This window comes from Fusarium fujikuroi, chromosome FFUJ_chr01 (genome assembly GCF_900079805.1).
Source record: "Fusarium fujikuroi IMI 58289 draft genome, chromosome FFUJ_chr01".
Classification (NCBI taxonomy): Eukaryota; Fungi; Ascomycota; class Sordariomycetes; order Hypocreales; family Nectriaceae; genus Fusarium; species Fusarium fujikuroi.
The window spans coordinates 4,143,835-4,159,518 of NC_036622.1; the positions used below are offsets into that span (position 1 = coordinate 4,143,835).

At 48.5% G+C, this 15,684-nt stretch overlaps 5 protein-coding genes; 3 read left to right on the top strand and 2 right to left on the bottom strand.

Annotated features, from left to right (window-relative positions):
* Window positions 1-1,722: 1,722 nt before the first annotated feature.
* Window positions 1,723-3,424, top strand: FFUJ_00817 (uncharacterized protein; the record flags this gene model as incomplete). XM_023570840.1 has 9 exons in its annotated part: window positions 1,723-1,846; window positions 1,907-1,960; window positions 2,022-2,164; window positions 2,217-2,246; window positions 2,300-2,409; window positions 2,464-2,591; window positions 2,641-2,749; window positions 2,798-2,868; window positions 2,916-3,424. 9 exons carry the CDS (start codon window positions 1,723-1,725, stop codon window positions 3,422-3,424), a joined length of 1,278 nt encoding a protein of 425 aa, XP_023424695.1.
* Window positions 3,425-4,336: 912 nt separating this feature from the next.
* FFUJ_00816 (uncharacterized protein) lies at window positions 4,337-5,509 on the bottom strand (the record flags this gene model as incomplete). Its single annotated transcript, XM_023570851.1, has 1 exon — window positions 4,337-5,509. One exon carries the CDS (start codon window positions 5,507-5,509, stop codon window positions 4,337-4,339), a length of 1,173 nt encoding a protein of 390 aa, XP_023424696.1.
* A 4,172-nt stretch (window positions 5,510-9,681) lies between these two features.
* Window positions 9,682-11,244, top strand: FFUJ_00815 (related to UPC2-regulatory protein involved in control of sterol uptake; the record flags this gene model as incomplete). XM_023570863.1 has 5 exons in its annotated part: window positions 9,682-9,972; window positions 10,023-10,109; window positions 10,163-10,297; window positions 10,350-10,854; window positions 10,907-11,244. The coding sequence occupies 5 exons, from the start codon at window positions 9,682-9,684 to the stop codon at window positions 11,242-11,244; spliced, it is 1,356 nt and encodes a 451-aa protein (XP_023424697.1).
* A 938-nt stretch (window positions 11,245-12,182) lies between these two features.
* On the top strand, window positions 12,183-13,133 carry FFUJ_00814 (uncharacterized protein; the record flags this gene model as incomplete). Its single annotated transcript, XM_023570874.1, has 1 exon — window positions 12,183-13,133. The coding sequence occupies one exon, from the start codon at window positions 12,183-12,185 to the stop codon at window positions 13,131-13,133; it is 951 nt and encodes a 316-aa protein (XP_023424698.1).
* A 171-nt stretch (window positions 13,134-13,304) lies between these two features.
* Window positions 13,305-15,404, bottom strand: FFUJ_00813 (uncharacterized protein; the record flags this gene model as incomplete). XM_023570885.1 has 4 exons in its annotated part: window positions 13,305-13,891; window positions 13,938-14,527; window positions 14,574-14,763; window positions 14,813-15,404. 4 exons carry the CDS (start codon window positions 15,402-15,404, stop codon window positions 13,305-13,307), a joined length of 1,959 nt encoding a protein of 652 aa, XP_023424699.1.
* Between the last annotated feature and the right edge of the window lie 280 nt (window positions 15,405-15,684).

Here is a 15,684-nt window from a genome sequence, read left to right on the forward strand (position 1 = left end):
AATATGATGTTTCGAGAAGCTGAACGATTTGTTCAAGCTGAGAAGGCTTTCCCATGAACGGGTATGGGAGGTTCCCCTTCCCCAGTCTCTACTTGCCTCCTACCTGACCCATTAAACAGGGTGTCAAGATTCAGAAGAACTCTCTACATTCGAGACGGGAAACAACTTCCCAACTTACCATAGTACCCGCCTGCCCTAGTACCTACCTTACTTAATAAGGATTGGATAGCAACTCCCCTTTCGTCTAGCTGGCTCAGGGAGAGACATTATCTGAGCACTTCGCAGCTTCAAATTTCCTCAAGCCTCGAAAGAATACCGTCACAGCCAACACAAGCCACGATCTATCGACACCACTGCACGGGGCACTCTTCCGTTGCTCCGGTATCGATGCTACTGTCAGTGCGCACTCAATAGTGCACAACGTCCAGCCATACCACGGGTTTGAGCATATCCATGTCGAGGATGGCTTACACCACCCAATGAACGATCGAAGTTAGGGTGTGGTCGATCTGTTTATTCCTATTTGTCGCCTCCCATCGAACTCCCGACCGAAATGGGTCGGCTTCATCTCAAATCCTCTTTCCTTTTTGCCATAGCCACAGCCGTATCGATCGAACGCCATGCCGCAAGAGGCAGGTTGGGGTAATCATCAGTAGCTCTCCCTGGCATTGCTATAATAGAAGAGCAACAATATCGGCCAACACAGTTTGCCTCGAAACCGGACATTCTCAAGTCTTGATATGATCACCAATCATCAAGAATTGGGATGACTTCTGGAAGATCGATCGAACAAATGCTTTACGAGTCAACCTTTTGTGACTCGAAATGAATGACATTCTATCAAATAGCTTTCCCCAATACAGTGATTTTCTCCTACCTGCATCCGGAACCAAGTCTAACATGGGTGACAATGGGCGACACACCGCACTCGTGAGCCACATCAAACACTCAAACAGCGGCCGGGACATCGCCAAGGATTCAGCCAGGTATTCGGATTCTCCGTGGCTATCCCAGATTATATTACAGTGACCACAAAGAGCCACCACCCATCGTACTCTCATCCACCCCCGTCAGTGGCCCATCAAGTAACGACTATTCCGCTCTAACCTTATTTCAATATTCATCTCCAATCGTTGGTACCTTTACACTAAATTTCTTGGTAAACAAACTACCTACTGATCTCTTTGTTGGTCCCCGAATCATCGTGTCTGGCTCAACAGATGTGCCACTTAGTATCCCGGTATCATTCGTACCTGCGGCCAGCCAAAGCGTTCCTGCGTGGTGCCTGAACTTCTTCCGCTTCTGGCTCGTCTCGGGGCTTATTTCACTCACGGGCCTATGAGCAGCTTCCAAGACATTAGTTGGGTTGAGCTAAAGACACCTAGCTTCCAGGCTACTGGATAGGTTGCGGCAGAAGAACTAGAGATCTGAGGCTTCGGCACAGTCAGTAAAGCGTCTGGGCTTGATCTTTTTACTCTATAGCCACAAATTCTGCTTTGACTTTATACCTGTCTGGGGGATTGCCCTTTCCCCTCGTCCTCCTCGTCCTTCTTAACTATCATCGTACGCAACCCTCTGATCAAGGCTTGAAATTTATTTTCGTCTTTCTATCGAAGATCTGCCTATTGTCACCCCTTAGGGACAGTAACAAGAACTCTGCTTCATGCTTGGATGTTCTCTCGGGTCCCATTGCGACACGAGCGTTCTCAAACACCATCTGATATGGCTCCCAAGCCTTTTCTCGAGCCTCGCGAGGCATATCTACCGAAACCTGTTCCTATAGGAGGAGATATTATGTCGGTTATGGTCTCCCTCGCTGCTTGTTCAATATTAGCTGTCTTTCTTTGTAAGTGTTTGCAAATTCTTATAATATTAACACTAAAAACTGACACGCATGATGGAATAGTCCAGAGAATTACTGCCGTTAGATCATGGTCCAGGTTACCATTTGTTGCTTGGCGTAAGTCTCTTGAACTGATGCGAGGATACGGTTCAATTTTTTAGCTAAACGTATTATATAGTCGTTCTAGTCATCTACGTCGACTCCTATGGTTTTGTTTTCACATCTGCAATCCTCCAACAGGTCTTCGGTGTCAACAGCAGCTTCAACATTTGCCATGGCGCTATTTTGCTTTGCCTAATATGCTATGTCACAACCAAGATTGTAGGCTCTCCTGTCGACTGTGCTGTGGAAGGGTTGGCTGATGCGAGAATAGCTTATATACGTCTTTCTTGTCGAGAAAGCTGTAAGTTCCATATGTTTTTTGAGCATTGGAGTGCAATGTCTAATAGTATCTAGCATGTTATTCGAAGCTCTACTACACGAAGAAGAAATTCGAAACTTTACTTGTTCAATATGATCACACTTCTTGGTGGCTATGGAGTGGTTGTCGTCCTCAACTTTATCTAGTAGGTCCTCCTAGCATTGACCTTCGTTTACCAACGGCTTTCTAACGGTACTAGTCGCATTGCCAGAATTGTAAACGGAGAGTGCTTCATCGGCATGAAGAGCATCTCTATGATTCCTCTTATCGCTTTCGATGCCGTCGTCAATATCTACCTGACCATTCTTTTTCTACTCCCTCTTAAAAGTCAGTTGACATTCGGTAGTTTCACGTGCATATGCTAATGAGTCGTCAGATCTCTACTCATTCAAGAATCTTCCAAAGACCCATGCGAACTCCCGTCTTCGCAGTGTGGCCTTCCGTACTTTCGTCGGTGCTTGCTGTACCTTGACAAGCAGCATAGTGTAAGTTCATTGATGCCTAGCGTTTGGAATACCCCTAACCTTGGCTAGAAACTTGACTGTGTTAATGGTTCTTAATGGCGAGCCGGGTTGGGTGTGTTTAATGTGTTGCAACAGTGACGGTATGTACCTCAAACGAGGCGTCTGGAATACAACTGACCATATGGAGTCCTCTTTTCGGCTATTGTCGTTCAATGGGTCACTTCTCGCGATAGTGCTGGTTCTTCCAGTCAACCAGCTTCGGCTGCTGTTACGGATGGCAGCTACATTGGCAGACGTGCCTCGTCGGCTCATCCAAGAAGTCTGCATGCTTCGAACGTTCCCAACGTTCCTCGCGACGTGGATGACGAGACTTCTCTTGTCGGACATGCTACTGTCACCTCTTTGACAGATGACCCTGGTTTCGAGATGACCAAAGTTCATTCAGGGGCTACAAGTGGTGTTATAGTTACGACGACAATTCACCGTGAGAGCCGGCCTACGACCGAACGCAAGGAGAGCAGCGACGATGACGACGATATCGGAATCGAATCAGACCGAGACTTTCCGGTGCGATCGGTGGCTTTTGCTCCAGGCCACACAGAAGCCGCAGAGCCACCTCGAACGCGAATCCAAGGAGGCTCCAGGCCGCATCATCATTCCAAGACACCTTCGTTCTCACGTCCATTGAACAAGTAGAATTTACATTACAAGGCTGTTTTAGAAGAGAATTGCTTAGAACAGTGGGTCAGGAAAATTGGCGTTTTCAGGATAAAGGTTCTTTGGAGAAAAAGAAGAGTGTTCTAGGCGAGTTTGAAAAGATCGGAGTTGATATGGAAGGGGCGGCAATACCCAATATTTAGTTTTAATCATCACCCAGAGCTGCAGAAACCCATGCAGCTAATGATATTCTTAATACCTCACGACTTGGGAAGAGCATCTATCCTCTAAGACAAGTTGATATGACGCTTATTAAACTTGACAAAGACGTTCCCCACTCATCGATGGAATGGACGGATGACACAATAGTGTCAGGTGTTGATCTCCCGCATTCATCCACATGGCGCAACATTCCTCAGTCTACAACACAATTCAATCAAGACATTGGCATAGCCACGGCCTAGGACGAAGGCAATGGTTCAAGGTCCCAAATCGAGGCTGACGAGACAGCTTGACGTAGTCGTGCAAGTCGTCACCCATTCAAGCAGTAGATATGTTCTTTCACAGGGTGGCACAGGAGTTGGAACAGTGAAATCGCTGTTCATTGTCATCGTAGCTCGTAGATGTATCTACACGCTGAAAGAAGTCTATCAAACTGCTAAGATCAGGAATTGTTCTATTTGCAAAGTCCTCCCTTTTTGTAATATCCCGGAATTGATGATAAGAAAAAGGTAAGGAGGTTGACCGCGCGATATAAACTTGGAACTGTAAGCCAGATCCTGGTCACCTAAATGCAGAATATGTACATAAGTCAACAGGCTCCATCCTTGAACCGAATATGTTAATCCTCCCTCCCGAAAGCCAATTTTGAATGGTTGGGTATTTCCCTAGCGAGTGTACAAGAAGTGTTAAAACGAACTGAGTGGCCATTTGCCATGAGCCTTGATGAGCTTAAGCGGAGGCATAAACGCTACCGTAGGAGCTGAGCTCGGTCTCGCTGGTCATGAGCATGCCAGTCTCAACCTTGAAGTAGGAGTAGGCATCAAGGTAAGAAAGGTCCTCAAGCTGGGGGATGGCATCCTTGAGCCAGGTGGCAATGGCCTCATCAGAACCAGTAGGAGCAAACTCGGTGAGCCAGATGGGCTTTCCGCCGCAAGCTTCGTGGGAAGCCTTGAGGTGGTCGAAGAGAGTGCTACCGTACTCAACCTCGGAGTACCAGTGGACGTTGCAGAAATCATAGTGGCACTGCTCGTCGAGCTTCTCACACTCGGAGACCCAGCTCTTGAGCCACTCGACACCCTCCCCGGCAAGACCACTGTTGCTGATGGAGGGGGCACCGATGAGGGCCTTTCCAGCATAGGGGTTGAGCCACTTGACATGGGCCTGGGCAGCGTAGGCAGGAGTCATGTCAGCCTGGCCAGCGTTGTCAGGCTCGTTGAAGCTGAAAATAGCCTTGGCGCCATCACTCAGGGCCTGGGCACAGTTGTCGGCAAAGCGGTCAGTGTGGAGAGGCTGGTCGTTCCAAAGGGTAGGGATGAAGTTGAGACCCTTAAGACCGCCGGAAGAGGAGTCCCAGTTGTAACCCCAGCCGCAGTGCTCGCAGTCACCGGCGAAAGTGTTGGCAAGGTCAACGTTGTTGTAGCAGACACCGCGCTTGTGGGAGAAGCCAGGGGAGCCACCGGAAGAGGTGCCGCTAGACTTGGACTGGGTGCTGCTAGACTTGGCCTTGGACTGAGTCTTCTCCTTGATGGCAGCCTTCTGAGGAGCCTTGGCGGCGGTCTCCTCCTTCTTAGGCTGGGAAGCGGGCTCATAGGCGGACTTGGCAGCTTGAGAGGGCTTGGCGACCTTGATAATGGTGGTAGGCTGAGCGGCAGCGGGAGCGGGAGCGGGAGCAGAAGATGCCTCGGGTTGAGAAGCGGCGGCGGGCTGGGTAGCAGCGGGTGCAGAGCCGCCGGGGCCGAAGTAGTTGTTTTCCCAAGAGACGACCTGACCGTCAATGGTAGCAACGACCCAGTCACCACGCTTCTGGGCGTGCTGGTGGTGAGCGTGGCGGTGGCCGAGAGCGAGAGCCGGCTCAAGAAGAGCGGCGGTAGCGGTAAGGATGGTGAGCTTGTTGGCGATCATCTTGACTGATGTGACTGGTATTCCTAATCAAGGCGATTTGGGTAGGGACCGATGAAACTGTGTTTTCCGAGACGGTAGTCGACTTATGTAATGAATGTGAAGTTGTACTTGATATTCGGGTTGATCACAGTCGGGATGACAAGGTGAAAGCAACGACGAAAGATCGGGGCTGAGACGATAGTTGTAGTTATGTGATCGGCACGGCCGAGTAGGGAGTGTGTATGCGATCTATCAAAGACGCAGATAAAGAAGGGCGACGACTAGTCGAGACGAGGGTTGAAAACACGGGCTGATATTGACGAGATGAAGGAGAGAGGGGGGAGAGAAGTTCGAAACCATGGGGGATATAGAGGGTTTAAGAGCAAGGGCAGGCAATGGCAACGGAAGTGGTGTGGTTTGGGCATGATCCAGAAGGACAGTACAAGTGGTGAGGTGGACTGGAATGTATCTTTTACCTGCTGGTGATTGCTGGAGATACCCGTGTCTTCACCTGACACCTAGTATCTTTGTTTCCAAGACTGGAAAGACTGGGAAGAAAGACCCCCGCCTGGGCCATCGAGAGCCTCCACTTGCAGGGGCCGTTTTGGGGCGCTTTCGGTGGACTCAGGTGAAATGCTTGGAGGCATTCTGCAATTCCATTGGCCGACGCTCCTGTTCCTGGCGCCGTGCTAGAGTGGATCTCTGGCCGGGTACGCCATCCCTGGCAAAAAGCGGGTAGCATGTCAGGGGCAGCCGCTTCAGGTAGCATCAAAGCAGATTCCGATTGGACAAGCTGACCTCCCTCTTGGAACCTAGACGACAGGTCAGCGGCAGCGACAGTGGGCAAGGAAAACATGGGTTAACGTGGCAGTGGATGCGCAACCACTCACACAGAGGCAAACACACGCTGTGCCTGAACTGAAACCACTATACATGCGCTATTTCATCCGGCTTTGGTCTACTGCAGGTCCCTTCTGCAGGAACACACACACACACACACACACACAAAGAGGAAACAAAAGACCGCAAACGGCCCAATCGTGTTAGTGGCCCTCAAAGGAATGATTCACGCACTGGGGCCTTTGTTACCTTTGCTGCAATGCCAGCACTCTTTCGCCCCAATTCCTGACTCGACGATCCCACAACCAAGCTTCTGATATCCACCATGGTATTAAAAACTAAACGGTCCCGAGAGATTAAGCCAAGCCAAGACAGCAGAACTCTAGAAGAACGCGACCGAATTTGCTGCCGGCACTTGGCCTTCGAGAACCCTCAACGCCCACTTCCCAGCTGTTAACGTAATCGCACAAGGCCGTCGTAAACGTTGGCCCTAACTCCGTTGAGCTGATCCTACCCAGGATGCCCTGTAGGCTGTAGCTGATGCGATGCCTACCCTGGTGCCAAGCCCAGCCAACTTGATGAATGCAAGGCCAGAGGTTAACGACCACCAACTTCTGCATCACCGTCATCATCTGGCTTCTCGTCATTCCAAATGCTCTCACACCAGAGGCGCATGATACGCATCATATGACGCTCATCACGACAACTAGCAGCGACAACGCACACACAACTAAAGCACCCAAGAACAAGGCGCACAAACGCTGCCACCGACGAAAATTCTAAATGTCTTGGCTTTTCGGTGCATCCCAGCCTCTTGGGACAAACCTGAACCCATTGCTAAAAGGCCACGTCGGCTGCTAAACCCAATTCTCACTTAGCATCCGCCGTGTGAAACACCGTCCGAAATTACATCCGCAGCCACGGTAGGGGGGCTCCACGCGTACAACCATGATATCCCTTGTCAATATCTGAGCAACCTGTTAGCCGGGATTCCGGATCGGATCCTCATCGCAGCCCACAACGAATGGACGCTGCAAACGGATGGAGAAAAGACATTATTGAGCCATTTTTGGCATTAGAAAAGCTTGGTTCTCGATTCTCATAGTATGGCAGGGTTGTCACTCATATCCACCGGAGACATTCACAACTTGGATCAAGAGAAAGAAGAAGGAAAAAAATCAATGCCGCATTTTGATGCTCTGACTCAGATCTTCGTAACATGTCCTGTTTTTTTGTTTTTTTCCGGAAGTCTCTACCATCACTTTGCATGATGAGGGTTGCATTTTCTGCACCTAGCCATGACCGAGCACCAAGAAACACACTCAACAATCTTTGCTTTGTACAAGCTAAATGTCACGGACTCTGTTTCCTCGGCTTGGCACCTAAACTATTGTCATGTGGCGGTCAAGCTGACGTGTTACACTCAATGCCCTCTCAGGCTGTTTCTTTGTGCAACCTTTCTTTATCTAGTATCCCCAATAAGTGCTTGGGGCTCTGGTTGATGAGTCCCCCTGATCAGTGTCGTTTACTCATAGTTATCACAGTGCCGAGTAAACAAAACAAGCAGTCTCTCAAGCGACGAGCTGCTGCCTGTATGGAAAATCCTGATTCAGCCCATAACTTATGGACCTATGGGGCGCTCATCTTATCTCACGAGATCGCTTCGGGGGACCCTGGAGTTCTTTGAGCTTCTAATAGGTTTTGAGCATGGCTCTTGCTCTCCACTGTCCATGAGCTGTTGACTCTGTGTTGATGATTCGATACCGCAACACGGCCCAAACTATCCAATTTCAGAGTACGATGCATTGGGCGGGACGTTAATATAATGTTGTTGTGGTATACGAACGCTTGGGGACATTACCCACCTTCGACGAGATGTGGATGTTTTTGATCAAGGCGTACGTATACCTTTGATCAACATAGTAATAGTGAGCGCAGCAGGTTATTCAGGACCTGAGGCCTCCCTAGAAGGGACCGTGAACGATATTTCAGGTGAGATGGATATGATACCGTGGTGACATTGGTTCATACAAAATATGGTGATAAATTTCATATCTCATATGTGGTACAGGGTAGGATTGTTTTGTTTACATATAAGCCCCTGGCTGCATTATCACTTGCAGGCCTCAACAAACTGCAGGCTTTGTTGATGATGAATTTATTACACTTTACCAATGCGAGATGCATTATGTACCCCTTTCTATCGGATTTGAATACGTTACAAACAGGCGTGCTTGTTGGAACATCGTTTGAGGTGCGTGTGTTGTCCGTCTCGTAATAGGTTGTGAGCAACCAAAATCCGAGCCTTGAACAGGTGAGCTTCAGAAACCGCAACAAACGAAACAAGCCATCGTTTTTAAAATAGATCCGGTAACATGGCTCCAGAGTTCAGGTGAGCTAATAACATGATCGGCGCTAGGATACCTGCGAATCGCGATATTTGCAGAAGCGCCCGACGATGGGAAATGAGGTGAAAGACTAGACGACGATCGCAGGCGCGCGCTTGTTATTCCCGTGATTTGGCTAGTAATTGCACAACGACGGAGCAGAGTGCGACACCAAAAGTGCCATCTCCAACCAGACATTTTCCGGAGCTTGCTGTTGAAATATGGTCCGTTGTCACATTAAGATTCTGGGGTAAAGTCAAACGCCAACAATGGGCATTGTAACGGACATCAAACTGGGCTGGGGCCCCGCTATAAGGTAACGGAGAATCTGCAGCCCGTTGAGAGCTTATCGAGTAAGATCGGGTCTGTGGCGAAAATCACCATTGCCCTGTTGGTCAGGTAATCAATCAGTGGAGGTCAACACAACCTCTTCCATGAGGGTAATAGGGATTCAAAATTCATACAAAGCCACGATATAGTCGCAACGGATGACTATCAATAGGAAAAAAAACTGCCTAGCAACACCGAAACCCAAATTGGGATGATAGTGCGAGAAGCGGCGGAATGATGACCCGTCATCCCGCCCTGTTAGTTAGGGATAAACTGCCACCACAGCGAATGATAGAACAAAATGTTCAGCTAGTTGTGGCAGCACTCAAGCCACTTGGTAGGATCGTCCACTACCAGCTTCAACACGTGATATTGTAAGACGCTGATTCGCTCATGCTGGGTTGCGGAAGGTGCCTATCCTGCTCTTGAAGCCTCGTGAGTTCTTTGGCATGTTTATAAAACTTCAACCTTCTAAACACGAAGCATATATTCTACACGACGATTTAGATGCAGCAGGGGAAAAAGCTACCGACGAGTATCAGTACTTCTACTCTGATCGCTTCTGACACGGGCAATCTATAAGAGCTGCAAGAAGCTACTGAATTACAACCGCTATACACTTGAAAGCAATCGATCATGGACCTAAATCAAGAATTCACTCCGGGAATGCTGTCATTCACCGACGAGACCGATTTTGACTACGCCGCATTTCTCCAAGCTGATGATATCATGTTTGGCGGCGAGGGTGCCCAGACCCAACAGCAAGTACCATCAGATTCCTCAGATAAAGCTACCCCACCAAGCACAACATCAGGGTCTAGTAGTGAACTGGTTGCTCGAACGTCTACTCAGAAACAAAGGCTCGAGCGAAGAGGCCATACCAAGAGTCGAAGAGGTTGCTATAACTGCAAGAGAAGGCGTATCAAGGTATTTAGACCCGAAGGCCCAAGTTCGATGGACTTGCTAACACCAGGAAGTGCCAGGAGACTCGGCCTGCGTGTGGTCATTGCACCAAGACGGGCCTGAAGTGCGAGTATCCATCTATGCCTCAGATCACACACCAGGTGCGTAAGAGGCAAGGTTGAGCAATTGTATCAGCTGACAGTCGTGTATGTAGCCGCATCACCAGATTCCTCTATTCAGTCTCCAGGATATGCGTTTCTTCCAGCACTTCCTTACGCAATGCTACCCCCATCATCCTTTGAAGCAAGAGGATGTCTGGACCCACGAGATCCCATGCATTGCTCACAACGTACAGATCCCCGTCAAGTAAAAGGAAACAAGGCACTTACTGATCGGTCTAGCATGAATACCTTATGCACGCAATTCTCGGTTTCTCGGCATCCGAACTTATGAGAAATGACGCCAGTATTGTTTCGTCAGCCATGAACCACCGTATCAAGGCAATAAGAGCAATCAAGAAGCGTCTGGCTGAGACTGCCAGAAGCTCAATGGACCATGAGGAAGCGAACGCCATGGTAGCTACCTGCTACGCACTTACATTCCAGTCCGTGAGCCTGGATGATGGATTGGCGGAGTATCTGACCTTCATCCGTGGTATCATGATTGTAGGAATGCAAATGTTGTTCCGAGGTATAAAACCGATATTTGAAAATATGCTGGAACCGGATCAGGATGCCTTACTTGAACCCCTGATGCAGGGCCTGCCACTAATCCCAAAGGGCTATACAGACTCTGCAATGGAGGCTCTTACGAACCTCAAGCCATTGTGTACGCGGCCAGTCGAGGTTGAGTATCATCAGCATCTCGTCAAAATGGTCGAAAAGCTCTACATCAACTCGTGGGATGGTAAGTCTCTGATCATACAACACTGAACTGACACCCAGCTAACTAGGCCTAGCATATAAAGCATACACATCACAATACGGCTGGTGGATGTTGCTTCCACACGACACTTTCCAAGCTCTCATTGATCCCGATAACCAGGTCATGATGCTGCTTCACTCACACTGGGTCGCCATTAACGAGATCATGTCTCCTATCAGTGGGCAAGAACGAAATGTATCTGAAAAGTATCCTCCACAGAGAGATGATCAACCACAACTTGATCCTGGTTTTGCTCGATGGCTTAAACATATTAATGCTAATATCGACCTTGAGCACCAAATTTACAATCAGTGGCCGATGTGGGTGGAGGAGCAGTTGGATGATGATATTACTTTCTTTGGAAGGGCTTGATTAATTGATTACCCCCAATTATTTAGTTAGTATATTCATGCAGCTTGTTGCAAGATTTTGAGTTCGAAATCTTCTAGTAGAGAAAAAATATAAATTCTCAAGGTTTGACAGCTCAAGCGACGAGCGTGTTGTCTGCCATCACAAGTTACGTTCCTCCTGAGGAAAACGTGAATGCCATTTTTGGATGATAGACCCCTTCAAGATCTTTGGCCACGGCTGTGAAAGGAACAAGATAAAAAGACTCAAAGAGGGACAGACAACTGAAGAGGAGAGCGTGAAAGAAGGGAACGAAGAGTCACTAACTCACTCTAAGTAACTAGGTTCTCTGTAATTGTCAATTTCCAAACTCTTTACAGTCAGGATTTGCAAAACCTTCCCTTCAGATGAGGAAATTCATGATTAACTTAGGAAGCTCTCTATTCTAGGCGACTCAAGTAGTAGCTGAAGTCATCATAAACGTAGCAGGCCCTTGAAACATCAATTTTTTAGCCCCCATCCGACTCAAGGTCTCAAGTGTCGTTCCTGGTGCCTACCTAGTCTCGGCACTGCCCCAGCAAAGCCCCCACTATTGAATCTCGCATTCATCGTATTCCACGCGATTGGGTCGGGCGTGGGGGGATGATCATCATATAAGCCAATCATGTTTGGGGACAACCCTCACAGGGCTGAAGGATGCCTTGGGCTGTTCCCGTCATTGAGCAACGAGTTGTGCCGTATTCTTCGGGTTTGGCAAATAGCCAATTGAAGATCTCAGGGTAAAGAGGCAGATCATATATTGTCGTGGGTATATATAGGCCCTATGTCCGCCTTTAAGATGGAAAGAAGTTTGAAAGCGAGCATCTGGTAAGACTTGCACCAACGACTTATCAGCACCACCAAGCCACATTCAAAGAACCGGGTATTCAAAATACGTTTTCCAAAGCTACTGTTATAGAAAAATGTCTACAAAAACTGAGACAATGGCAAGTTCATCCTTCAGACTTGGCCATCATCCCTCTACACACTTGGCACCACCTCCTGACTACTACACTACCCAAGCTGTGGAACTATCACGCCTCTCGCCAGCTATGTCTTCAACAACCTCCCTTCCAGAATATACGACGCAATACAGCATTGAAAACGGAGACTCAGCATCATCCTCTTCGACATCGGGATTTTGTCCTACAAAACAGCTGCAGATCGAAGCTCCTGGGTTTGCACTTATTAGACTTCCTCTACCGCCTCAGCCAGATCCTATCTATGTCTTCAATGTCGCAGCAACGGGAGAACTCGATGGTGCAGAGTATGTATCGATTCGGCCCACAAGAAACTCAGGCTCTTGTTTTCTTGCCAGGGCGAACGACCCTACACAAACAGCTCTTTGCACGACCACATACCGCTTTGGTCCAGGCAAGCCTCCCAAGATCCGTTTTGTTGGGGATGGATCACAGAACGGCCAGACAGAGGAGATCGAGGTCAGCTGCAAAGGTGTTCTAACCCGCAGCACCATCATGCGCACTCATCTCGGCACTTTCGAATGGCGATACAGTTCCCGTGCCGAACGTCGAAGTGCAAAATCCTCTGTTGGCGAGGAAGTCGATTGTCTATTAATTCTAGACCAAGTCATGAAAGTAGCCGTCCCAGGAGGAAAGCAAGAAGAGAGAAGACGCAAGGTTGGGCAATTCGTGCGTAGCGATGGACTCCGTACTCAAGGTTCTAGGAGGAGCTCTGCTGGAAATGGTGGACGGCTTATGCTTGATTTGCGTGAGTGGCTGGATCGGAAAAACGAGGCATCTGAGATGGAAATTCTCGCCGTGGTGAGCTGTGTGTCTATGATGAAGAAAGAGGTGGATAGGCGAAGAATGCATCAGACTATGGCCATCATGGGAGGTGCTTCTGGTGGACCCTAGACTGTTGGTACAAATGTGATACTCGCTCGGATGAGATTGATATTAGTGATAGACTGTATGCATTTAGTTATAGAAATTAACCTTTTGCTTTTCAAGAGACAGTTTCGTTAGTCGTGGCCGGATAAATGCTAACCACCACCAAATTAAATCCCATATCAGCCATCGGTGTACTTATTCTTGCACATCAGGAACCGCAGTCTTCTCTCTGGGTCCTAGCTCAAGCACCTCAGTCGATGGAATTTGCCCCTTCTCATTCAAGTTGGCATTCTCGAGGTCCTTCTTACTGCACTTACACCTGTACCTCACCGAGCACCCCTGCTTCTCACCAATGAACGGGTCGTTGCGGCATGATTTGCCAAACAACTCCAGCAGCAACACCCACAGAGAGAGAGCCAAAGTAATGGATATCAGGTTCAGCGAGTTCAGACTTTTAGCCAATGGCAATAGAAACAAGATGAGACAGACAAGAAGCCTATTGGCCATCCGTGTCTTCTTGGATAGGCGTCTAGTTGCTGGATGGCGATGATCATGGGTGACTGAAATGACTCCCATAAAGAACAAGGCTACAGCAAGGCCTTGACAGTAGAAGTACCGGATACCGTCAGCCATCTCAGGGTCCGAACGCTCGATATAGTGTTCCGTAAGGTGCTCAGGGTTGGCGTCCGGAGTATCTGCGACCCAGACGAGCTTAGATAGCCCGGCAGATGCGAGAATGTAGCCCATGATGAACGGGAGATGAGCGTAGTGCCATACGGACGCTTTGTAGGTTAGTACGGGGTCACTATCGTAGCCTGTATAACTTACATGATATCACAGAGCGTCGGATAGCATGGATATTGATGTTGCTGCCATCGACATCAAAATAGATCCAGTTAAACACAAACGCCTGGCAAAGGCCCAGAACAGCCTTTCCCAAGAATACATCAACGGTATATCCTCCATGACTCTGAAACATTGGCCCCATGACAGAATATCCAAACACCAGTGAGACAAAGGCATTGGTTCGTTCAACACGATGCTCAATATTGACGGCTGGAAAGAACTCGAAGATACCCGAGAGATACTTGACAATCCTCTTGTCGTGAGCAGCCTTTCGGCCGTATTGGTAAACTCCAGTGAGGATGCTCTGGCCGCACATATCCAAGGCGATGGCAACCCAGATGAGTCCCAGACGAGAAGGCATCTCAACATGAATACTAGCGATCCACAGGGCTGCTGGCACAATTATGTTGAGAGCTTGACAGAACATAACACCTCGCACCATTGGCAGCAGATACCCAGTGTACAAGAAGTGGAAGACACCTCTGAAACGAGCTGCGACATAGAATGAGACCAGCATAGTGTAGGTATTGTGCTCGCCAGGATAAAATGCATATGTCATGTTGGTCGAGAACCTAAGAAGTCAGATGGATGAAATCTTGTTGACTATTGCTGACGTACCCCAGAAGACAAGCAATTTCGAACAGAATCTCGAGCCGTGTAAAGACATCGTCTGTCTCAAACCAACTCAAGATCAGAGTGATATCGGACCAGATCTTCCATGACATGATGAACGTGATTGCGAAGCGAAGTAGCTCTTTGCCGGTCGGCTCAGCCCAGACATGCTCGCCGTTGACATGAATGATGCCGACTTTTCGAGCGGTGAGAATTCGTTATCGCAACAGAGTTGGGTCTCTTACCATAAAGGAGATCAAAGAACAGCTCAATGGCCATGATCTCGGTGTTTTCTGAAGCACGCCACAACAAACCTTTGTGAAACCATTGCTTGACCACTGGTTTCTTAAAAAGCTTGATAGTTTCTCCTAGTCGAGGCTGACCTCCACCAGAGCCAACTGAGAGTGTGTCCGAAGTTGACATGTTGGAGGAGTCCGCAGCTGGTAAGGGGTCATCATCATCATAAGTCCGCAGCTCAGCACCATAACCAAACTTGTCGAAATTAGCATTCAGAGCAGACGTGTTGGTGGAGAGTCGTTCCAGGTGGCCATTGACGAGATCAAGTTGGCTCTGCATATCTTCCCACTCGTCAAAGGCAGGCCCATGCCGTTGTCGAAAGTGAGCACGGCGACTCTCATGGTGATCTCGGGTCTCTCTTAGATAGTCGCAATGTTCTGGTGATCCGTGGATGACAACTTCAACCTGGACATCATTTCGCTTTCCATGTTCTTCACGTAAAGACTCGAGGTCTTCGGGCAGGGAGGCGATGATCTTCTTGCCGTTTGGCAGGAAGAACTCCTGCGGTCGCCGACGTCGAGCAGAGGCAATGTATGACATTTGAGTACAACTGATTGAGTTTGGAATGTCGATAAAGTGACGAGACCAAGACTATATGGGGAGAAGGAGCTAAAAAGCTACAAGATAAGCACAGAGCCAATGGCTACAACTCATTGGGCGGCCGACTCTGAACACACAGGCCCCTGCCAATTCGATGCCGCTATCATTGGCTTTTGATGATGTGTCTCACGGCTTATTTGATTGATCCCCGCAAGTGAAGCTGGACAACCATCCATTGTGAAGACACACTACCGGGATAAGCATAAGTGTTTCATTTTAA